The sequence below is a fragment of the Lonchura striata genome, chromosome 4 (genome assembly GCF_050655825.1).
Source record: "Lonchura striata isolate lonStrDom1 chromosome 4, ASM5065582v1, whole genome shotgun sequence".
In the NCBI taxonomy this organism is placed as follows: Eukaryota; Metazoa; Chordata; class Aves; order Passeriformes; family Estrildidae; genus Lonchura; species Lonchura striata.
The window spans coordinates 37,904,411-37,929,708 of record NC_140706.1 but is presented as its reverse complement, the minus strand read 5'-3'; the positions used below and the strand labels follow the sequence as shown (position 1 = coordinate 37,929,708).

The 25,298-nt window shown below is 35.4% G+C and overlaps 1 protein-coding gene across 3 annotated transcripts in view; it reads left to right on the top strand.

Annotated features, from left to right (window-relative positions):
* The window catches only part of ANXA10 (annexin A10), a 25,661-nt gene extending 363 nt beyond the window's left edge, over window positions 1–25,298 (top strand). The window contains exons 2-13 of one of the 3 annotated variants that reach the window (XM_021524806.3): window positions 7,331–7,412; window positions 9,311–9,405; window positions 13,324–13,437; window positions 15,615–15,705; window positions 16,078–16,157; window positions 18,833–18,886; window positions 19,008–19,101; window positions 20,467–20,562; window positions 21,166–21,224; window positions 22,218–22,340; window positions 23,125–23,938; window positions 24,394–25,029. In XM_021524806.3, the coding sequence (XP_021380481.1) occupies window positions 7,331–7,412; window positions 9,311–9,405; window positions 13,324–13,437; window positions 15,615–15,705; window positions 16,078–16,157; window positions 18,833–18,886; window positions 19,008–19,101; window positions 20,467–20,562; window positions 21,166–21,224; window positions 22,218–22,340; window positions 23,125–23,193 (957 nt within the window). In that variant the 3' untranslated portion in view covers window positions 23,194–23,938; window positions 24,394–25,029. Of the gene's footprint in view, window positions 1–7,330; window positions 7,413–9,310; window positions 9,406–13,323; window positions 13,438–15,614; window positions 15,706–16,077; window positions 16,158–18,832; window positions 18,887–19,007; window positions 19,102–20,466; window positions 20,563–21,165; window positions 21,225–22,217; window positions 23,939–24,393; window positions 25,030–25,126 lie in introns of those variants that run through there. The other 2 variants (XM_085577997.1, XM_085577996.1) reach the window with 2 other exon arrangements.

The window sequence follows — 25,298 nt, the reverse complement described above, 5'->3', positions numbered from 1 at the left end:
GTAAGTATTTGTTCTCTGAAATCTTCCAAAATTGTCATTCCTCTTAAGTTGTCGTCATGTGTTGGTAGCCATTTCCCTTCACTGGTAGAAATTAATATAAGGTGAAGATAATTCATTTGTGATTTCAGTCTAACCTTGGTGTTACTTAGATATATCAAGTGTCTGAAACAAAGACTAAAATTTAAAGAATTATCAGTTCCTGTCTCATAATTCTAGACCTTTCAAGAAAAAGAAAAATCAACTTAAGCCCCCTTGTGAGATCCTATAGGTGTGTTTTCTATGTTGGCACTAAGTTGCTAAACAAGAAGCTAAATTACATACTATCCCCGTATTAAAGATAAAAATATGAGTTTTTCAGAAGATAGCTATTTCTGGCACTACTCTGGGGGGGTTATAATTTGACAAGACCATCTCTAGCTGCATAAAGTAAATAGCTTCATCATTTATAAAAATTTGTTTTGTTCATAGTGTGAAAAATATTTTAAAGTTAAAAAATGCTATCTATACAAGAGCCACAACACAGGAAGAGTTATGGCTTCGCTAGTGCTTTTTGAGGAAAAAAAGGGTTATAATGAAATTTTAAATCTTCATTCTAGAAACTGTTGGAGTTACTATTTCATGACAACAAAATATGACATTTCTCTTGGTACCTGGCATACTGATCATGTTCTCTAAGGATTCTTTCAATTATTACTGATATGAATAATGATTTGATCCTTTCAAAGGCTTTTTACATGTACATTCCCAAACTTACAAACCAATATGGATTTTTCTAAAAAATAAATATTTTTCCCTTTCTTATTTTAATATAATGTATAATTGACTCATTATTTCAATCTTTGCAGTAAAGTATTTCTTCTAATAAAATTATATATATAAAGCATATAGTTGCTTTTCTAAAGTTATTGCTATTGAATCAGGATTAGTAATATGTTTGGTTTTCCACAAATTAGGATCTTGCATCCCTTACTAGACAGTTAAGAACTTAAGAGATTTTCTTCCTAGTTTCTTTTTTCCCCCCTCTTTTTGTTACAGTGATTTTGGAATCTATTCCTGATAATTTTAGGACAACATAAAGAATATTATACCTTAAAAAGGTAGTAGATCAGTTTCTGTTGGAGAAGACAAGAAATACAGTTTCTTTTATTCTACTGTTTTATTGCAACCAATTATATTTAAATAATTGACACCGCATCTGCATATAATATGTTGCCTAAAATTAATGGTAGTCCCTTATAAAATAACTTACAGAGGAAGTGATTTTAAAGTCATTACAATTGGCAATTATTATATTTGCAATAACAATGTAGCAGTTTGATAGCATTATAAAGACAAATTAATAGATAAGACAATTTCTAACTGTGGCAGATGTTTACAATGGTATGAGGCTTAATATAATGTAACTATTATATATTGGCCTAATGAACTGCTTGAGCAGAGCGGACAAGTTTCTAATTCTGATACACTGAATTACATCAAAATACTTCAAAATAAATGGTTTTAATATCAACTCTTTATACCCTCTTCTAAACATAAAAAGGCACACTGATAAACCCTTGTTTTTTTTCATCATCACAGACACAAGAGATCAGAGAAGCAACTGTAGACAGTGGGGAGTATATCAGACCCAGGAAAGACAGGAAAATCTGATTACAGGCTTTCTCTGAAATGCATTGGGGTGGATTCCCAGGTTAGGTAAATTTTTACTGTTTAATCCAATTTCCATGTGTTATGAAATGGAAAGGGAGAGAAATTATGAATTAAATCACTGGATCCTAGGAACATACTTCCCTACTGAGGCATCCAGACAGAATGGGGACATGTAAGGCAGAGCTGCATGCAAACATTCTCCACTGAATGCTGATGGTATTTCAAGAGCAAGTTGGTCATGGAGCAGTGGCAGATTTCTTTGAAGAGACTCAGCAACAAAATAGCAGAAAAATCACTTTAGCAAGTCTCAGTCAAGAAAACAGGACTTATACAAGACTAAGTGGTGGGACCATAGCATTAATTTCTTCTCTACTCTTCTTAAACACTGTTCTAGATTGCAAAAAAGTCCTGGAAGTACACTTTGGACTTAGATATTTTTCAAAGAATTTCAGAACATTGAGTATACCATTAATTCAGAAGCACAATAGAAAAATCTGAAGTATTACTTTCAAAATGTGCTTTGTTCTTTAAAATTATCTTTATATTTTATGCTACCCATATCAGAAATTACATACATTTTCTGTGAACAATCAGATAGGATGGAGTCCTTCAAGAGCAAGAAGTAGATGTACAAACTGTTGACAGCAGCAGTCCTGCTGCTGCAGACAGCAGCAGCAAACCAGCTAACAAACCAGCATCATCAAAAAACACCCTATAGTAAATACCACAGGTAAAACTATAAGAAATTAGATTATATCTATGACCTTTCTGAAATACATAAACAGAGAGAGACAGAAGGCTTTGGAGAATGAATTTTCTATGTTTAGAAGTATCCCTTCCACTACTGTATCACATATTATTGAAAATAAATGAAACACATACAAGAAACTCACAACAAACCGAAATACTCATGAAATTTTTATTTAATAATGTTGCACTCAAATGATATCTTTGCAAAAGTATAGCTAGCTCATAGCATGTGGTTAGCTAATAAAAAAAAACATTTTATTTTAGTAGACATTCCCTATGGGAAATATTCAGACTAAGGAGTCTGACTTCAATTGTTTGTTATCAGCAGAATGACTTGCTGAACAAATATTAGAAGGTTGTTTGTACTTCAGAATGCTTTTCCATCACAAGACTGAATTGCCTGAAGTTTGCACATCATAATTTGATAAAAGCAGCCTCACCTTTTACTGATACTTTTGTTGAACTCCTTATGACTTTGGTCAGAAAAAGCTGTTACTTTCTTGCTTTTACATAGAAGGTAAATTCCAAGTATCATTTTTCAGAACCATTATAAATTTCAGACCCATTCCAGTCTTTAGTTGTTTTGATTCATTCCACCAACACCACACAAACCTGTTCTGTCTGCTCAGCTTATTTTGGAATCAGTTTCTTACAGGAGAGCTAAAAGAATATGTACAAAAACACATGCCCACCTGGGCCAACTCTATGGAGACAGATCTGTGGTTTTGAACATGAGGGCATCTGGAGATCAGAGAGTATTAAATACCTTAATGTAAAAGAAAAAAAATCACTGAATCACCTTTAGAGATTTACTTGCCTGATAAAGTACTTTGACACTTTGTGAGAAAAAGAATAAAATACTTTTATTTTTTCCTTCTAAGAAAGAGATAGCCCCTTCACTAGGATGCTGCAGAGGAAAGACAGCATGAAAACTATTTATCCATGTTCACATACAGCAGTTTGTCTAAACTAACCCACAAAAAGGTTAAATTGCTCTTGGAAATTACTTTCCTCTGGTGCCTTTTGAAGACATTCCGAAAAGTCTGTCATGCTGAATCCTAATCTTGCAATAAGAACTCCAGCAAAATGATGACTATGTTGTGAGGGATTCTAGAATCCCGATATCAAAATTAAATTGTACAAGTCTTCACATCCTTTCAGTGACTATACCAGACATTTCCTTCATTTCTTCAGAAATGAAGAAATTAAGGAAATTCCTCCATTTTCTTCAGAAAATGTGGCTCTATTTGTGTATAATCATCAATCCACCTGTTCCTAGCTGTAACTTTGAACTTTATAATACATTTGAATCATACTGGTAGAGGAATGCAATATATTCTGAAGTTTTGTGGAAACACTGTTCAGTAGGGATAAGGGAATTAAATTCTATTACCAGTCAAAAAATACAACAGCTAAAACTCAAGAGTCATTTCTTCCATTGGCCTAGCTTTAGCCAAATAACATGTCCAGACTTTGGACTCAGTCATAGGACAAATCATATTTCACTTAGTCAGTGGTTGTCTCAGAAAGAGCCCCATGGCTTGATCCTAGATGGGACAAGGAGAGAAAATGAACTTGAAGTACATAGAGAAAAATAGACAGAAGAATCAGGAAAAAAAAAAAAACAGTCATTTTTATCTGCAGTGCTCACAGAACAAGTTGATATCCAGAGCATAATGCAAGTTTCTTTATCACTCAATCCCACATTACTGAGAATAATACATGTTTGATAATGGTTACTTATTTGCAAATTTTTATTGGAGAAATTCCTGTTATTTTCTTTATTTGAAAAAAATTATAGAATTATTCAATTAAATAGAGAGTTATTAGGCCAGCTACCCCAGTCTTTACTCATTAAGGGTAGGAGCCAAAAGCTCCCTGAAATCAATAATATTTTCATTGATGCTATCTGAAATTACGATATAGCTCTCCTAATAAGAATATTAAGTAGTGCAAAAATGTCCTTGCTCTTCCAAACTTACAAAAAAACTTCTGATACTTTGTCACAATTTGTTTTAATTGCGTGGATGGGTTGGAGAGCATTGTATTTAGAGAAATTATATTCAGTGAACATAAACTTCTGACATCACCAAGACAACCACAATGCAACTTTCACTTCTGTAGATTTAACTTTGCAATGAAGACCAATTTCTGCTCATCCCTGTAGTGAACCATCTTAAGGCATGCAGAAGAAAAATAATGAGATCATACTGGTAATTTTCCTATGCTTTCCAGAGCTTAGGGAAGCCAAAGATGTTGCAGAAGTAAAACAGAAGTGGACAGACTCAAAACTGGTCATCTTGATGTCAGAGTCCAGTACTCTCTCACTAAGTTCTTTCAGATATTTCACCCATAGAGGCTGTAAAATATAATATCAAGTTAAGTGATTTTACACAGGTTTTTCTAGCAGATAAATACAAAACATACTGAAAACATAACAGATGTAATACAGATAAGATCTACCTTACTGCCTTTCACTATATGCTCTCTGCTGCAGTGCTGGGCAACACAGGAAAGGGATTTATGGGTTTAAGTCAGCTCAAGCTGTCTTAAATTATTTCCAAATTATTTTGCTACCTTTTTAGTATTTCTACTCTGTGTTGGGCTTGGACAGGTATCCACTCCCCTCATGCTCATCTGGCCAAGTCAGGAAGACATTGACACTGTTTTAGTGAAGTCAGGTGTAAACACTTATATCACCAATTCATCCTCTCAAATGTTAACAGCTACAATCAGTCTGCATTATGTTGAGCTAAAATAAGCTTTTGCATCAGCTGCAGTCAGCCACATCCTGCCTTTTTCCCTGAACTCCATGGGCACACTGCTCCTGCTCAGCTCCACTGAGCTTTCTTTTGTTACAGGGGTTAGCCAAAGCTAACTTCAGAGGGAATGAATGAAGTGAGATAGCAGTACATGTAACTACACTAAGGTGTTAAATCAATCCTAAAAAATGCCCTGCTTCAAAACAAGACAGTAGAAATTCTCTAGCCAGAAATAACATAGGTAGTTTACCTGTTCCCCGATGAAAATCCAATCTGTTGGAATTTCATTCAGTTACCAAATGCCTCTACTGCTCTGCTCCCTCAGTTTGTGCAGTGATGAACATTGCTGCTAGCTAGACATTTCCTAGGCATATTTAGGCAGGAAAAGCCTGTATAATTTGAGGAAACCTGATTTTTCACCTTGGGCCCTAGGTTCTCAAAGCAGTACCCCAGGTTTCCTACTATAACATTGTTTTGATATATTTCCACAATTTCTTGAGCTATTTTGAGCTAAAAACATTGTAAGCACAGATGCTTCTAAAGTATGACAAGATTGTAACAAATCTTTGCAAAACAAAATGCCTGCCCCAGTGTTGAAGTTTATGTCTCAGTACAGGACATCATTCTAAGTCTTGCTCAACAACTTTAAACTATACCACCTTTCCTCCTCCCCAGATAACTCCACCAAAGAGCATTAGAGTGATCATTTCCTCAGAAAAACAAACCTCCTGATTTTTTGCATTACTTTAGAAGCAAGGTTTTCCTTCTTACCTGCCGTGTAGCATCTTGTTGCCACAGGACAGAAGTGCTGCTGTCCCAAACGCAGGCTCACTAGCTACTAGCAATTCACACACAGAGGTGAAGTATTTCTACTTTTTAATTGAAGTTTGCACAAGGTAATGAGCTATAAGGCAAACCCACAAAAGACCAAAAATTGTTCTGATCATGAGAACTCTACAGTTAATACATTTCAACGGAGGCATACATTCACTGGTTACAAATTATATAATTTTTTGTTAGCTAATAGTCAAACCCTACCTTACCCTACCCTGTTCCTACCTTTACTTGATGGGTTCAAAGCAATGATCAAATGTATCAGGAAATGATGTCTTCCTTCTCAGCTGAAATACACAATTCTTGTTCTGTGCTTTTTAATTCCTCTGCTTAGACTAGCCAGGTAATAGTGATTAGTGGCCATGCATAAAACTTGTCTGTATGTGATCATATGTGAAGGCACAGTGTACAAAAGATTTTCAAGTATATGTAAAGCAAGCAAATTAATTAGCATAATTCATCTAAGCTCTGATTCTAGGAAGTATTTATAACAATACTCCATTCATACTTATAAAATACATCCCATTTTTCTTTGAAACATAAATATGAAGTTAATTGTGTCATTTTAATTGGATATGCCAAGTTCAGGAATCATCATAAAATAAATTTTAAATTTGGTACATCAGATAAAAAAGAATTCTCAGCTGAACTAAAGAGGGTAACCAGGAGATAGAGCTAATTATCTGTCAACTTCAGTTATTTTCTTCTGTTTGTATTGGTCTGTGAGTCTATTAAAATTAGGTTTTATTATACACAATTTTTTTAGAAATAATAAGAAAAAATACATTAAATAAAGTATCACTGAGAATGAGCTAACAATTTAATCAGTTACAAAGCAACTAGAAAAATTGCATTGTCTTTATGGCAATCTCAAAACTATCTTACTTGGCACTAATATCACTGCTTTAATAAATCACCAGGTTTGTAAGCAAGCTATGGATCTCATTCATCATTTTCTCATTAGTCCTCTCAAATCAGAAATACCATGAGGAATAAATATTGAAGACCATCAGGGATAACATGGATTAACTTTGAAATATAAAAGAATACTCTTCAAATAGGTTGGCAAAGAGATTTACATTTTAAGGTAAATCTTCACCTTTTTTATTCCTATCAGGGCTAACTCATGCTAGAGGAAACTTCCTCCAATATATTCTATCTGCCTATGTTCAACAGCAAGTTCAAGTTCTGTTTCATAAACTAAAAACTACATATCCTGCTCCCCACAAAGCAAAGAAAGTTTAAAGTTATGATTGTTGGTTTGCAACAGAATTACATTTATCATGTGAAAAATGTTAGACATTTCCATTAAAGTCTGCTTTTTCCTTTTGTAGACACAAGGAACAATTCTTCCTGCTCCAAATTTTAACCCTATAATGGATGCCCAGGTGCTAGGAGGAGCTCTACAGGGAATTAGTGAGTACCTTGACTGATTCTAACAGAAGTTTCCCTTTTTTCAGAAAGCATCAGTCAAAAAATAAACTCATAAAATTGTCACCACCTACCTGCAGATTCTTCAAGAAACCACAATAAGACATACTGATGATGTCCAAAAAAATAATTTGCATTTACAGGAACTAAGAGTTGATCAAGATTAATCTAAAATCCATACTAACACTTACAGTAATGAACATTTCAATGAGAAAACAAAGAATTCTGTGTTGCATCACTAGAGTGAGGGCCAAGAAACAAAAGGATTTTAGTTGTAACTGCAACAATTAAGTGCTACCAAGGTCTGCCAAGTCTTTTATTGAGTCATAAGAAATAAAAACAAATGGAGTAGAAACTTTAAAGAATTCATTATCTTTGCCATTTTTGATTTCAGTATTTGTTCCAAAAAACTGTTGTTCACAAAAGCATTTTTCTCAGTTCAGATTTATTTTCCTATTGAACCTTGTTGGTATTGCTGAGGCTAAAAATATTGATCTGTTTTTTTACCTGAAATGTTTTCCTCACTTTAAAACTGTTCTCTGTATCAGCTTTTATACCCCTTGGGCTAGTCACAAGATTGTACAGCACCAAATCTTGCATGCTGTTTTCAATTTCTTTAATGAAAACGTGAGGACTCAGATTTAATGTCGAATGAATCACAATAAGCATTACTCATCAAGAGGGATCTGAAGTATCTTAATGACCAAATAGGAGACAGGTAAGTTTTAAACATCTCCCTACACTCCAATAAGTACTTTTAAGGTAATGTTGCTAACATGAAAGTATAGAGATGATATCCTTCATTTAATACTCCAAGTACACCAACCTTAATTTTAACATTCCTATCAAAGTACATGGAACAAAGTTGTAATTTAAAGACCAAGTAACAAAATAAACAGTTCATCTTTAGAGATGGTAAAGTCACCATATTCTTCACAGCCACGGACACTCTGACCCTCAGTCCTGCACATGGCAGTCATTCTTATGAGGATGCTCAGTCATCTCTGCTATGTCACTGATACCAGTGGTACTACACAAGTAAATAAAGTTTTATAATATCTCCTCTATCTGGATCCTTCTCATTTTTTACTAGAGACTATGTAAGCTGTAAAGATTCCTAATGATAGCTATTTTCTGAAAAGTAAAAAGAAACCATTATGTACAGTAACCCAAGTCATAGGATGAAAAAAAAAATTTCAATTCCACAATAATTTATGAATACATCATATTTTTCATAAGCAATAATACTGATTCATTATCAATGTTTACTAGTATCTTCTAGCTATCAAGCAAACCATCATAAGCAACCTTCAATAAAATGCCCTTTGGAAATGGAGTAAAATAGTAAATTTAAAACTTCATACAGTTCCTCTGAATTATAACTTGGAGTTTTTCAACAAATGGTTGAAAACTCATTTATTTTTGTCTAACAAATTGTCTAACAGCAATATGTCACACCCATAAAAGATCCCCAGTTCTTAAATGACAATTTAATCAATATCAACAGAATGCACAAGTATGACTTCCAAGGCTCAGCCACAAATCCTGCTACTGGGCTTAGTTCTGAATCCATGAAAGCCCCTGTTTTATTGATGCTTACAAATCCATTGAGCTTGCAAGAGGTGTTGAGATGCATCTGGTAATAACAGACTTTTTGATGGCATTAAATGGCTTCACTTTTTGATGGCATTAAACCAACAAGTGCAAGATACACAAGCACAGTAAATATAAATGATGTTGGTAAATATTTTGGGGGATATTAACCTCTATTAGTTTTCATTCAAAAAATTGGTCATGTTTTGTTTAAGAGCATTATACTAATCACAAATCTAAGTAATTGACACCAGTTTGTTAATTTAGAGTCTGTGTCATTTCCTTTTCAGGCTGTGAAAAAGATGTGTTGATTGAAATCCTAACTCAGCGTTGCAACTCCCAGCGGCTCATGATTGCTGAGGCATACAGGGACATGTATGGCAGGGTATGACAGAAACACTTTGTACTGTTATTACTTCTTTCTCTCCTGTCTCCTGTGCAGCTGTCAGCCCTTCTCTCAGGTCACTCACTGGAACCACAAACCTGCCAGCCTTGCACAATGGGTTTGGCACAAAGTTGCTCATTGGCTATCAATACCTCCAATGGTATCACATTGTCATTTCTCCAGCAGAAGCATTGTCTGTTAGAAAAGAGAAAAGGACAGGAAAAGTTCCTTCTTCTACAGTCCATTCTTCTCTATTGACCAACCTAAAGTATCTGAGCAGGCTTATTTCTTCCTTTGTGATTTTGGGGCATTTTGTAATACATTTTTCAAGTTTTTGGAACAAATAATAAAATAGTATTGTAACCAAAAAAAAACACCATACAAAGAGTTACAGGCTTTTGATCATACATAATGATTAGTGTTTACCTCTCAAGAATGATATTCTCACACTCATTCCATAGAGTCCCATCTGTACACTAAGCACAATAGTCATCTGAACTGCTTAATGTTAACGCTATGATCTTGGAAAGTGTTTAAAAATTAAGACATAAAAAGTTATTTTTTTAAAGTGTATTTACTGTATATAACAATGGAATTTTTGTTATCTGAGTTCTTAAATGTACACAGAGATAGCTTCATTCTATTTCCATATCTACAGTTGCTAACCAACTAACCAGGAAAGCTGTAGTGCCTGCATTTTCCTTAGTTGCTACAGCTATATAAGGACAAAAATAATATTAACACTCCCTGCAAAATTCCTGTGCAAGTCATGCAAAGCACAGTGTAAAACTAGATACTATTTGATTAAGTTGATGAGACATGCCCTTCCTCTGAAAGAGGGCAGATAAACACTTAGAACAAAATCCATTGTCTTCATTTCCTGAAGCCTGTAAAACTAAGGGCTCACTAGAAAACTCCTTGTAGGCAGTGTCTGATTGCCATTGATTAGCATGAGTGAGAACAACGAGTTTGTGCAAATACTACCACAGAGCCATCTCCCTTAATTTGGGTTAACTAGAAATGGTTCATTCAAAAACTCCACATTATGTGGTGCTTTTACAGCACCAATTCATTAACCAGCAGAATACATTTGGGTGGCCAAGAAGTTTTCTAGAGAGAGTCTTTGCACCAGCTCTAGAATAAAATACCTCAAAACCACTGACTCCTGAATAAGCTCAAACACCCATTTACTGTCCTAGAACTGGAGGAAAAAGAGCTGGATTTAACCAGTGTAGTGAGCTGATTTTGTAGTTTTTACTCACCTGCAGGAGTTCAATGACTATTTGGACTGTTAGAAAAAATGAAATACACAATAATCATGATATTTTAGTCATAGCCTTGAATTTATAGACCATAAAAGAACAATAACTGAATCACAGCTATCCACCCTCAAGAGACTGTGACAATGATAGAAATCAGCATCTAAATTATTAAACCTGTTTTTTCTATTATGAGGTATTTATTAGGTTACCATTACACATGCAAACCATACAAGTGGAATGTTTAGCTATGCAATATACCTCACCAAGTTTTGATGTTACATATAGAAAACTAAAGTATGTCAAACTACCCAAAGGTGCCTGTGACATGAAGAACCCAAGCCCATTCTTCCCAAGAGTTGATTTATCTCCACCACTGGACAGTCCTTCTCTACTTCATCAATAGCAGCTGTCTGGTTTGTTTTAACCTTTTCTCTACAGTGTATCAACTGGACCTATCACTTTAACCAGGGAAAATATTGAAAATATTTGTATTGTGTTTTTATGTTTAATTTCTGTCATCTGATACATGAAGATGAACTAGAGTTAATACAGTATCAAAATAAATACTTGGCAAATGTCCTTCAGGAATGCAATTATTTCATATATACAGAAAACAACTACTGACTTGCTCACCACTAATTGTCTCTTTTCAAAGCCAAAATAAAAATATAAACAAATCAAGTGCTTATGAAAATATATCACCTTTAAAGTCATATCTCTTTCAGCCATATGAGTTAACACGAAGGGCTACAAAAACAATGGACACAGACCTAAATACCTAGAAAAAAGGAAAAAGCCAAAGAAAACCTCAGATGTCCTTCTTAAGAATCTCAGTCTCTAAATCTATGAATAATAGAAGGGAAAGGCAAGAAAACTGTTTTCATATTCTAGCAGTGGGCTACAGAATGCTCTAAAAATCATGGAACATAGTCCAATACAGTCTCAATTTTAATTCCAATTAATTCATTAAGCACTGGGTACACTTTACAGTGCAAGATGCATCATGATACTTTTGACAGTTTCTAAAAAAAACCCACCAAGAATGTGATCTATGTTGCATTAAATTGCTCTAGTTTGTGAAAGATAATTTTGCACATATCACACTTCCCTAGCTGTAATTTGGGTTATATTGCATTGAACAAATGCACCATTTGGCAATCCCAGTTTATGAATAGTAAACATTACAGGACAGAGAAGAGACATGGCAAGGCAAGAGCAGTTTTAACCTTCTCAATTCAACTTATGGTAAACCTGTTGGCCCAATCCTTTTCCCTCTTTATTCCACTTCAGTTCTGCTCAATATGGAAACCACTATGCCCATTCATTAGACAAATGTAAACTGAGACACATTAGAAGGAGAGAAATATTTAAAAAATTAAAAGGAGACCTGAACTAGCTGCATGATTCAAACATACAGAAAATTTCTAAGATTCCTTCTTACAGTTAGCCTCCAAGGATTTCTTACAGGAATGATGATTAGGAAATTAAAATAACAACTTAGTTATTTTCTTATTTCTAATACTTCACTTAGTTCTGATTACAGGTGTAATTTTTTAGTAGTAACCATCTGTATTATTAATCTATTTTCCCACAGGCATGTTGTCAGAAGTAAAATGGCTTACTGAATTAATGTCTATTCCATGTGTGATTTAGTGGATGTCAAATGAATCTGAAGTGCATTCACCAAAGACTATGTTTCTTCATCACAAACTTAATTTTTAATAAGCATATGTCTTCCTTCAGTGCTACTCTAGATATTAAATTAATTATATTCAGAAATGCATTAAAATTAAAGTATAGGCATGAAAAAAAACAAAGCTCTGGAAATATACTAGTTTATATAACAGAAACTGTTTCTGGCATGCCTTTCAATTCAGACAGACTAGAACATCTTCTAGGTGTCTAGTGCTACACTCAAAATATAAAAAAAAAAAGACCAGTGACCTAAATCAAAAACAGTAACTACTACTGGCATTTGGCATTTGCAGTGTTTTGAAGGATACTACTAGGAATGGGGAGGAAACTGATCTATTACTCAGCTATCTAGTAAGAAAGAACTGAGAAATATGAGGAGGAAAAAGGTGGTTCCATATTACTAATCCAGCATCTATCAAAAGTAGTGAATTCAGTTTGAATGTGAAACATAACTGAATTGAAGCACATAACCTTCCAGCTATTCAAAGCTAATTTTTTATGTACTAGGAGCAATATAGATGATTTTTCTTAAATAATTCACATGATAACACTGAAAAAAATCAAAAGAAACCACCTGTGTTTTATGAGCTTGATCTTCCAAATGTGCTTACCTTTCTCAGATTTACACAGGGAAGCTGCAGATGCTCTGTTGTGATATTCAGTTTTCCAAGACTAAGTAATAGTTGCACTTAAACATCTGCATTTTCTTCTCTGCTCTAATGAACTGCAAACCAACAATCCATTGTGGCCTACTGGCTTGTGCACCTATTCTCATCTTGCTCATACTAGTAGAACAAGCATGTACTATGTAAAAGAGGTTTTTTTTACTTAATCTTAGCCAGGATTCATCTTTGACAGTTCATCCTTAATCATTTACAGAGAAAACCACTAATTTAAGCTGCCTTAATAAAGTGTGACTATAGAGATAACCCTAGCTGTGCACTTTCTCTTTCTTTTCAAGGATCTGATAACAGACCTAAAAGAGAATCTCTCTCATCACTTTAAAGAAGTTATGGTTGGCTTGATGTATCCACCTGCATCTTATGATGCCCATGAGCTTTGGCATGCCTTGAAGGTAATATTCATATTCAGAATTGCTTAGAGTTGCAGTCATTAATTAGCATACAGAACATACTTTTTTTTACATTTCATTGGTTGATAAATTACTGTAAGTTAGTTCACTGGAGTAATGTACTATCACTAGTCATCAGAAATACAGTGCTAGTTCAAGTTTATCCATTACTATGCTAAAATCAGCATTAAAAAATATCCTTGCCATGGAATATATACAAAGCATTTAACATCCATGGTAAACTCAGACAATTAAGATTTATACAGGGAAATGCAAGATGCTGTTTTTTTGGAATCATTTAGGTATGCTACAAACCAAATTTATTTTCACAGCCAGTGCCATGCACTTAAGCTCCACCTCTCTAAAAACCAATAATTCTTTAGCAGAACATGTCTTTGCATAAACACAAATTACCCTGTGACTAAGTGTCACAGCTTACTGCATAATCAAAAGGGTCATGACACACAGAGCACCACCATACAATTTTGGAAGGCTTTAAGCATTCACCCAAACAGAGTAACACCACACCTCATCTGAAGGCTTCTGGTATCTGCCCATAAAGAACAACACCACTTCATTTCAGAAGGCTGCAAACATCTGTTCTTTCTTGTTCTTCAGCCCAGCCTTTTATACCCTCATGTCCCTGCACTGCCCCTGTGTGCCCTCTGCTCCCTTTGGTGGTTGCTCAGTGCCCCTGGGCACTCCCTGGCTCATTGCTGCCAGTGCTGCTCCCCTGCTGCTCACAGCTGCACCCACTGGGGATGAGGCTCGGACACAGCCACCCTCCCAGTCACCACAAACTGTGTACATACAACAAAGTAATAGTAACTCCACTGAAAGAGAACTGATTTCCCATTTTGAAGGAAATATTCCTTTTCTTCCCTGGATCTGCGACTGCAATCCTTACATAACTGAAGTTTGTGAACAAAAACATTTTTTCAAATATCAGGTCATTTAATGATTAAATTCACTCCCACAGGGTATTGTGGAAACCAAAAGCACAACTTAGTTCGTAGAGGACTTCAATATATTCTTTGAAACCAGGTTGACTGTTGGCTATTGAAAATAATAATTCTTCTCAGGAAATTCCCGAATTACTAACTCCTAAAAGACAGGAAGGCGTATCAGAGTTCAACACTGTTTTCCTTTTCTTTCCATGAATATTTGCTACTGTCTGCTGTCATAAGACAGAGACTACAAGACTTTGGGCAAGATGATTTATCCTGCCAATTTTGAGAATTCTGCCACCCCTCAAAAAAAGAGTTAATAGTTTTCTCTTGTTCTTCAGACACTTAAATCAATTTTTAGAACTACTGGTATGTCTTTATTATAGTTAGCATTAAAAGGATTGTGAAATATCATTGCTAACAAAGGAATCATATCTTTCATCAACATTATTGACAAAATTGCCAAATTTTATTTTTTCCTAAATGTGAAACTTGAACTTTCTTACAGTACTCTATCTTGACCTGGATTCATATGGTCAAGGTAAAAAAAAAAAACAAGCCCATGTGTATCTATGGGCTCTAATGCTCTCCCTTTATCCCAAATGCCAGAATCCCAGAATTCTCATTACCACCATCCACGTGTATATCAAAAGCAGCACATGCACCACATCTCATGTCAATTGAAGTTTATAAAATTAATTCAAACCCTGTGTGAAGATACAGTGATTTGCAGCACCGCATGTATTCCACGATGCTTTCCTTTAATACCAAGTTCTATGCTAGATATTACAGACTATAGCATTCCTTAATAAATTATATATTAAAAAAAAAATAAGATGATAAGAAGAGAGAAGACCAACAAAATACATATTCCCATGTCTACTTCAGATTTCCTGAACACTTGCTAGGGATGTATGCTCAATTTTTGCATCTGATTTCTTTCAGCAAACAATAAATCTTCCTAAGTTCTAAAATTATTCCCATTACATTTTTGTCAACACTAGTCTTGCTTCACTTCCCATTTGCTATGGTATATGCTGAAATTCAGATTTAGAAATATATTTGAAATACAGGGTTTTACTATTAAAGCAATTTGAACAGGTAAATTATGCAAAAGTACACTACAGAAATTGCTATTATTTTGTTATTTCTGGTAAGGACAGCATTGCTTTCTTCTAAAAATTGCAGCTTCTACTACACAAAATCTTTTTATATTTACTTCTTTCCATACAGGGAGTAGACACAGAAGAAAAATGTCTAATTGACATATTAGCCTCAAGATCAAATATGGAGATCTTTCAGATGAAAGAAGCCTACCTAATGCGTAAGCTTTTTTAACAAGTTCAGAGTAGCAGCTGTACTTTGTGTGTTCTGGAGATATTAGCACACACGAAGGAACAGAACTACAAAAATGACTCCTCAGTACAGACTGGTTCCTTTTCCACATCCTCTCCCATACCTACATAGAAAAGGCCGAAGAAATGTGGTGGGCGGGCAGGCCAGTGGGGACAGCGGCTGAGGGCCCCCAGCTGGGACAGATGGATGTGCCAGCCCCAGAGCAGGGTCCTTGTAGAACCTGCCCAGGTTACACTGGAATAGAATAAGCCTATTTATCCTTTATTTGATAATCTTCATTTGTACTATTAAGAGCATGTTCATTTGTGATTTAAGATTATATGTTTTTGGTTTAACCTAGAATATAACACTGATCTTCAACAAGATATTGATTCTGAGACTTCAGGTCACTTCAGAGATACACTCATGAACCTTGCTCAGGTACTGTAAAAACAAGAACTATGACTTACGTTTCTAAAAGATTCATAATGACTTTCAATAGTATTTGATAAGTTTTACATTTTAAGGTGATTGTGATAAAAGGTAGCTCAATAGGGCTGCACTTTTAAACAAGAAACAGGAGGGGAGCTAATGAAAAACAGAAACTGAATTCCTTCATCTACTCTTAGATTTTGGATATCAGATGGAAGCAAAGGTAAACAGATTATTTTATAAATTCCCATTGGTATTCATCTGCTGACCCTTTGCTCTATTTGACTCACCTCAAAATGAGTCTACTTGCATATACAAATGTGATTGTCATTTTTAAAAGCATATGTTTTCTCCATTATCAGAATATATCATAAATCAGTCAAACATGTGTAAATTGAGATATATTCATATTTGACTAAGAAATAAAGAATTAAGAGTTCAGTGCTTAAAATATAACGCTCTTTGTGCTATTGCATATGCTAAATCACAAAATGCTAGCACAGAAGCAAAGGAAATATCACTTTTACACGCTAACTTTTGCAGTTTTACCAGTCCATAGCTTATACAACAGAGTGATCATCCTTGTCATTTTCATTGCAGTTACTGTGCTCATTATCTTTACAATCTTTTGCAAACCAGAGTAACAAATAATAAAGTGCTGCCATGGGATAACAGCATCTGTAAGGTATATCTGTACTTTTAAATACATGCATATCTGGGAAAAAAACTTCTTACACAAATTTGAAATAACAGTAGGCTTCACTGTAATTAAGAAGACAGAAGTTTCAAAAGTAGAAGCTGTAAACAGGAAATATTTTTTTCTCATGCTGGATGTTTTTTCCCGAATAATGAAAATTTTTCCTTGCTTAAAAATGAAGAGCAACCTCACTTAAGCAACCTCGCTTCTGTAATTATTAAAACCATGGCACATACTTCACCCGTCAAATGAACCAAATTTAAAATAATCTCTGATTATACATTACTAGTCCTAAATTTTTTAAAACCTAGGCATTGATAAAGAAGCCTAAAATCAGCAATTTTGTGGCTAACAAAATCAGCTATTTCACTCAAGGATGAGTTGCAGGAAATTTCAACTTGACTCAATTATACTGAACTTGTGACGATTGTTAATAAAATCACTCATGCTTGCATATCATCTTATATTAAAATTCAGTGATATTTCATTAAAACATACCCTTTCTAGTTCTATAACCAGACATTTCCAGTGCATTCATTAATGCTTTTTTTGCAGAAAACCTCTCTTATGATTTCTATTAAATCAGACTACTGAGAGAAGTAAACATGCTCCACATATGCAGAGCAAACTATTCAATTGCTATAGTATTGTATCTATGGTTTCCATGTCCAGCCTGAGGCAGATTAGAAGTTACAGGTTATGGTCCTTCCTAAAAGTTAAAAGAGTTTCAAATTCAGGCAACTTAATATTCTAGTCTGAGACAAAGACATTCTATTTCTCTTTTTTAGGTCATTAATTGAAATATTATAATTTTCTACAATTTAAAACATAATTATACAAATTTTACTGGAGAAAGTAGGCATTTGACTCATGTAGAGTATAATTACAGTTATTTTATTGTACACTGCCCTGTCTTTATTCCCTTGTTTTCTTGTGTATGTAATTTAATGCAGCCATTCCATCACAATTCACTTCAGATAATTTATCCTGCCACTAAAAATTTCACTGAATGAAATTCTCACCATTTAATTAACATGTAAATTAACATTTTTTACAAGAAAGAACTACAAGTCATTCTACAAGCTGACAGCCAATACCTAATTTTAATCCTTCCCTTCATATATAAGGTAACACAACTGTAAATTTTAAACAAAATTGCTTCAAGCACATATTATTAAGGCAGTAATTACATGAGCTTCAGATTAAGAGTTCTGCAAACAGGACTGATTTATATCTTTACAAGATGAATATGGTTATAAAAGCAATTCTAAAAGTAGTGTCCTCTTCTCTTTTTCTGACTATATAATTCAGATCATAGTGTGTTTACTAAAGAATTTAGCTTTGTTTGTGTACCTGAATAGCTATTAAATGTATGGGAAAATGAGAACTATTCTTTTGGGGTTTGTGTATCAAAGTTGTCAAACCATTTCCTAGTCCTGGATCTTAATTTTAGTCAATGATTATGATCAAGCAAAATCTCTATTATTTGATGAGCTTGCTCCTATGGTTTGTGGAGGAAAAAAAAATACATTGAGAAAAGATTTTTCTGGGAATATGAATATTGGTAAGAACTAACCAGAGAATGGTAAATGTTACTCCTATCCTTTTTATCCCCTCAGAGTTACATATTAGACAATATAACATCCATAATTCTGAAAATGGTGGTGGGATTGTGGTGGTCAGGTAAAAGGTTATTTAAAATAGGACTAAAAATGGGATAGGTTTATCTACTTCCCCCACTTTTTCTTTTCACAAGACTGTTTTTCATTCCAGAATTCTTCTTATTAAAGAAAATTAAGCCATAATGTGACAACTTGAAGATATTGTCCACATTTGCAAATTCAGCCATGCAATATACTGATCCAATCTAAAGGCCTATATTTGTTACCTCAAGAAATTCAACATAGCTTCATACACAGAGAACTTTATATTCCTACAGTGGTTTAGGATTTAACTTTGAAGAATAAGTATCTCTTTTTTCCCTCAGGGTACAAGGATGGAAGGATATGCAGACCCTTCTACAGCTGCTCAGGATGCAATGGTGAATACGCTCACATGTGAAGTTCTCAAACATTTTAAAAAACACAGAAAACAAATGTTGAAAAGTGATTAAGGAATTACTTTAAATATTTTGCTTTTTTTGTTTTTTTCTGATATATTAGATACTATGGGAAGCATGTCAGCAGAAGACAGGCGAACACAAAAACATGCTGCAAATGATTCTCTGCAACCGGAGTCACCAGCAGCTGTGGATGGGTAATCCAGCAGTTCAGCTGTTTGAATACAGTTTAAAGGAAAAACATGACTCACTAAGAAATCCATGCTTTGCATACCAAGATAGTCAGTGTGCAGCAGGACATCAGCCTGAAACCAAGTGTGAACTGTTGGAGCTTTCAGACTTGCACTGATGTTAATGGGAATTTGGAAGCAATGCAAAAGTGAACTTTGTCCGATGACTACTGACAGCTGTATACAGGCCAGGCATCAGGATGCCTAGTAACCTGGAGAAGAATGCATGACCAAAGGCAAATGTTACAGCTGCACTGAGTCTACACATGACACAACAGGATGAGGGAGATTTTTCTTAATTATTTTATTCATTTTTCTTAAGCAACTCTTATGAGGGGAAACACCTAGGGAGAGCTGGATGGAGTATTTTCAACAAATGTTTGTGAAAACACATTGCTGCGTTGAAGCTTTTCCCCAGAAGTTTCATAGAACTTTTTGTTGGAAGCACTTCTGAGTTCACATCTGCTCTCCAGTAATGAACATAAACACAGAAACACAAGGGCCATTTTTATTTAAAATAGAAAATCAGACATAACTAGAGATTGCAGGAAATTTATGTAAGCTCATCCAAATCTTCCATTGTAGAAAATAAACCTATTTTACCTGGTGTCAAGTTTGAGTTTCTGCTCTGCAGTAGAAAAACAGTCTGTCTGCTGACAAGTTTATCACCATGCAGCCAGCTGTATTCCTTACGTCAACTTCCAACAGTAGCTTAGAACTATTTTGTTATCATGGACCAACAAATTCATTCAGCTGATGATGACAGAATTAACACACCTGCTCTATGTTCTATTCTCCTTCTGAGATCTGAGGGCCCTGCCTGTACTGTAGTGCTCCTTGTAGTCAGCAGAAAAATAATTTTCCTCCTTCCGTAATGGAGAAAGCACACTCTGGATATTTGTGTGTCTGCGTATCTGCCTCTTGCAGGGAGTGTGTGCGTCATGCGAGTCCTGGCTCCTTGCCACAATCCAGGAGTCTTGCCAGTTCTAGCCAAGCCAAGCAAGGAAGTTGTCTTACTAGAGTGGGACGTTCTTACAAGTGTCATAAACAGATTCACTAGATACGTGGCATGAATTCATGCTATACTGTAGGCTAAAGAACCCAGGGGAGAATGTCCTAGAAGCCAGGTTTCAGGCTACTCATTTAGGTTACCTGACCTGGGCAATATAAACATAATGAAACACTGAGAATAATAAGAGTAAAAAAAAAAAATAAACTCAATAGTTATAGTACTGGGGAGAAGCAAGGGAAAAAGCCCACAAAAAGTAAGTTGATCATTATTAATGAACTAGAATAAAACAAGATTTTTTTTTTCCACCCCTCCCCCCCAAGTTTTCCAGGAGTTCCAAAATATCGCTGGGCAAGACATAGTAGATGCCATTAATGAATGTTACGATGGATACTTTCAAGAATTACTGGTTGCAATAGGTAATGTAAAGATATTATTTTTACTAGCAGCAATATCTTAATAAATTCTAGTATATCATCTCTTGTGCAGCAAGAATACTATATTTCTGATATTTTATCTACTTTAATCTCCTATATTGTGCAATTAAATTTTCAGAGATAATTAAAAATGTATATTTTAACTACTTTCCCCTGTTACTGTAAATCTAAAAATGTGTCTATGCAACACTAGCTTCTGATTGAGCAGAACTAGTATCTACTTTGTTTGATAATAAATTTTATGTGATAACTGCATTTCCAACTGATTTTACATATTAAATAACCAGCTATGTTTTCAGGACTTTGCAAGATTTATGTACATTTATCTTTCATTTATAGACTAAGGATAAAAATATTTCTACAAATAGGACATGTGATATTTAATAGGCCATTTGATGCAACAGCAATGAGGACCCACCACCAAACTTTCAAAATTATAAATATAGTTGTATTATTGAATATTGGTAGCTTAATTTAAACCTAAGGCATGGACAGCACTGTCCAGTTTTGTATTTCAAGGAGCCCAAAGCCTAAAGAAATTATTTTATAATAATCTGTTTACCTGTTGCAATTCTTCTCTCCCAGTTCTCTGCATTCGTGACAAGCCTTCCTACTTTGCTTACAGGCTTTATAATGCAATTCATGTAAGTAGCCATTCTTCCTCACATTTCATAAAAATAAGCTTCCCGTTTGTTTGTTTGTTTGTTTGTTTGTTCTAAAACAAGTACTTACAAATCAGTCTCTTCAATCTTTAAGGTGTGATTGGGTATTTTAAAACTGTTGGTACCTACATAAATTTCAAAGCAGTAGTGCCTAAGCAGTAGAAGTAAAAGTTTAAGTATTTAGATACCTTAAAAATTATCTGTCTATGCATGGCAACTTTTTTCTATGCATGGAAACTCCTCCTGCTGTGCAGAACTCAATGTGCATTAGTCTTACTGTGTAATTTTTTTGTCTGTAGAGATTTAATAAGTACGGCTAAAACTTAAAAAATAAATTAATGCTGCATGAAGAAAAATGCTTATATTTCTTTGTAGGACTTCATGCAGATTCTTTTCTTTTTTGTGCAAGTGCTAACTTCTTTTTCATTGCCACTAGATGTCCCCATTCCTCACAGAATTACTTATGAAAACTTATTTAGAAACAGTTAAAATAAAACACATTTGAACAAGCTATGTAAATTCTAAAGCTATGGTTAAAATCTCACAGAATTCACGAGGCAGCAGTTTTTGTGAAATAGATTACTGGCCTCATTATCGCTTGAACGGACTCCACAACAACAGTCACAACTGCTACTCACAAACTCCATTCCTAGGAATATTGACAAATGTTTGTCATATTTCCTTTTTTAAAAGTTTCAGTGCATGGATAAACCACTGGCATGTAGGGACTCCCTGTTACTCAGTTACACGAATTCTATTATTTGAGTACATGAAAACTCAGTAGGATAAAATCCTTAGACGCCTTTAACATCTAGGATACTGTTATGGGTAAACCTTTTATACACTATAAACTTTTATTTCCTATATGGGTATGTCTTGTCTTTATCTATTAAACATTTATATGAGCATATACAGATGGGCAAGCACATATTATTCAACTATCAAGTTTCCTCTCATTTTCTTTTTTCATTTTAGGACTTTGGTTTTCACAATAAAACAGTTATTAGGATTCTCATTGCCAGGAGTGAGATAGACTTGATGAACATACGCCAGCGATACAAAGAGAGATATGGGAAATCACTCTTCCATGACATTAAAGTAAGTTTTTACAAACTGCTGCATATATTCAGCCCTGGTACCGCACAGACTGTATCACTCTGTTTAACCATTTGGTTTAAAACAAAACAAACAAAAAAGAAAGGTGTAAAAACAATAGCACATTTTCAGTGCCTCAGTTTGATTTGAGTAAGTGAGAAATTAATTTTCAAGTCACTCTCTGTGATTTTATCCCTCCCCAATGCAAGATGTGTATATAAACATATATACATAACAGCGTGTGCTGAACAAGAGTTTGAATGAATGGTTTCTACACTAACTGATAACATCTTATCTGATCTGATCTGTAAGGCTAGGCTGATACCCCTCTTGTGCAAAACTGGAGTAAATATCTGGTTTTATCCTTGTGCTTAGGTAGTACCCTCACAAACCCTGTTCCCCTTGTATGTCCGGTCTGCATCTTAAAACAAAACTTTGAATCTGTTTAATTGTAAAAAAATGTCTCTTGCTTTTTTATGTCACTATAATACAACTGCAAGATGTGCAGCAACTTTATGAAATTGTTAATGAATTTTTGGTATTGAACTTGAGAATTAATTAACAGATCTGATCCAGCCTTTCAAAAACAGATTGTTTCTAGGTGCCCAAGAAACCAAAGGCTATAGCAAGTGAAATTTTTAAAAAAATCTCAGCCTATAATCCTTATCAAAACAATGTAATGCTTCATAAAACCTTACAGTAGTCTAGTCCTTGTCACATACCAGAAAAAGAAAAATTCAGAAAACATGTAGTCACAGAAATGCGGAATTTTTTTTTTTCCTTGCAGCATTTTGCTTCAGGGCATTATGAGAGCGCTTTACTTGCTATCTGTGCTGGTGATACAGAAGATTATTAAGAAGATGTACTCTGAAGGCTATGCAAACCTATTTTAAATAGAAATTAAAGCTATGTGTAAGTGAACTTGAAGCTAACTGTAAGAGATCCCTATTTTACATAACAGACCAGAAAAATCAGTAATGGACATTTGCTTGTATTAAATCTTTCTTGAGACAGGGAAAAATGTTTGGAAGAACATGGTTTTTATTCCAAGTTCAAATTAACATTTCTGATTTTATGATTAATGTAAATTAATGGAGCAAGTGGTAAAATTATTCCATGTAGGCATTTGTTTATCATTTAGTGTCACAACATTCAAAACATTCATCAACAGGCTCTGGAAGAATTTATTCACTTCCACAGCGGAGAGAAGAAAATATCTTACTTTATTTACTTTTAGCAAGAGGATTTCTTCCTTTAAGTAAATTTTTCTTCTCTTTCCTAGTTTTATGCGTCATACTTTATGCTCTTTAACATTATTGTTTTAGTTATAACCAGACTAAGCATCTGCCCCCATCTATTATCACTATCAGAGTGCTTTTGTATTCTCTTTTACTTTGCTCATATACTTAATAGCTTGTATATTCTGCTTGAAACAAAAGTAAAGAATCAAGTACTCCATGCACTGGAAAACCAGGAAGACAAAGCACTATTTAACTTTAAGCGGAGAAGTTCCAGAGGATTAAAATCTAAATTCCATCTCATTTTAACTATTCATTGACTACTGGCCATCAGCGCATGGAGGTATATCCAGGATGCTCTATGTAAGAGAAGGGTGACCTTTTTGTTCGATGCAGCTGCAGATAGTAATTTGTTTCAAAGAAGTTTGTTTTTACAGCGGTAATAGGCAACAGGCTTTGCAGTGCTTAACTGATAACATGCATTTCTAAGATAACACGTATACTTGAGACTGTGAGAATCCCCAGATCAAAGGACACCTGTGAGGAAGACAATCAGCTTTCATCCCACGACCACCAGGAGGCAGAAAACGACCACCTAGCAACAGAATGCGACTGCGCAGAAGAAACGAGTGAACTAAAGAAGGAGATAAAAACAGTGAGCTAGGGGGATCACAGGGCGGCAGTTTGGCGGAGCGGTTGCTCCCCTCTGTCGCCGCAGCGCTGCTTTTTGCTTTGCTCTCATATACTCTCTTAAATGAATTAAATAAATTCTGTTAATCGGATCAGATGGCCTCTTGTGCTCAATCATAACACTCTAGGTGCCACATTTCGAGAACTGACTACTCGTGGGTTAACACTGCACCTCGAGTGAGGCTGAAGGATGCGGCGCTCCCTGGGAGCACCGCCAACAGTCTGGCACAGCCCGACTCGAGTCCCGGCCCCAGGACAAACCTGGCGCTGCTTTAGATACCTGGGGGCTGTCCAGGGCATCCTATTCGTGAGCCTTCCCAGCCTGGGCGCACGAACCTCCTGCCAGCCTCTCAGGGAAAGTGAGGGAAGGTGTGGGTGTTCAGTAAAATACCTGCCCGCGGCTTTTCTGCCGCTGCCGCAAGGTGTGCAGCTGGACACAGACGCTCTGGACGTTCCACGGAGCTGCTCTCCGCAGGCGCCGTCCGTGGGGCGAACGAAGCACTGCTGCAGAAAGGCACGAACGCTTTGTGCCCCTTGCACCTCTGGAAATAACACTGCAATTCCAGCGTACAGGGCTTCGTTGCAAGTATGGGCATCGTGTTACAAAATGTTGATTTACAATAAACTTAAGATTTCTTTCGAATCTCTCTTGAGTTTGGCTCACTTCCAAACACTTCGGGCGTATAATAAAATTGCTAAGCCAGAACTTTGGGCGAACGGCGCTGGGAGTAAAAATAAACAAAAAAAAAAAAAAAAAAAAAAAAGGGGGGGGGAGGGTTGGGGAGGAAAATGAGCTGAGCACTGTCCCAGCTGCTCAGTACTAACATCATTCTAAACCAAAGTTGTGTTCTCATTTTGCAGCTGTAGCTGGAGGTAGCTCCCAACAGCCGTACCTCGGCACTGCCAAGTCACTTGGCTTTAACTCGGCACGTTTGCAGGAAAGAACGCCACCTCCCGGGACTGCAAAGGCGCCCAGCTCCCGCGCTTCCCCAGCTCCCGTCCCAGCACGTCCGGCGGGAGTCCCGCCCACGCC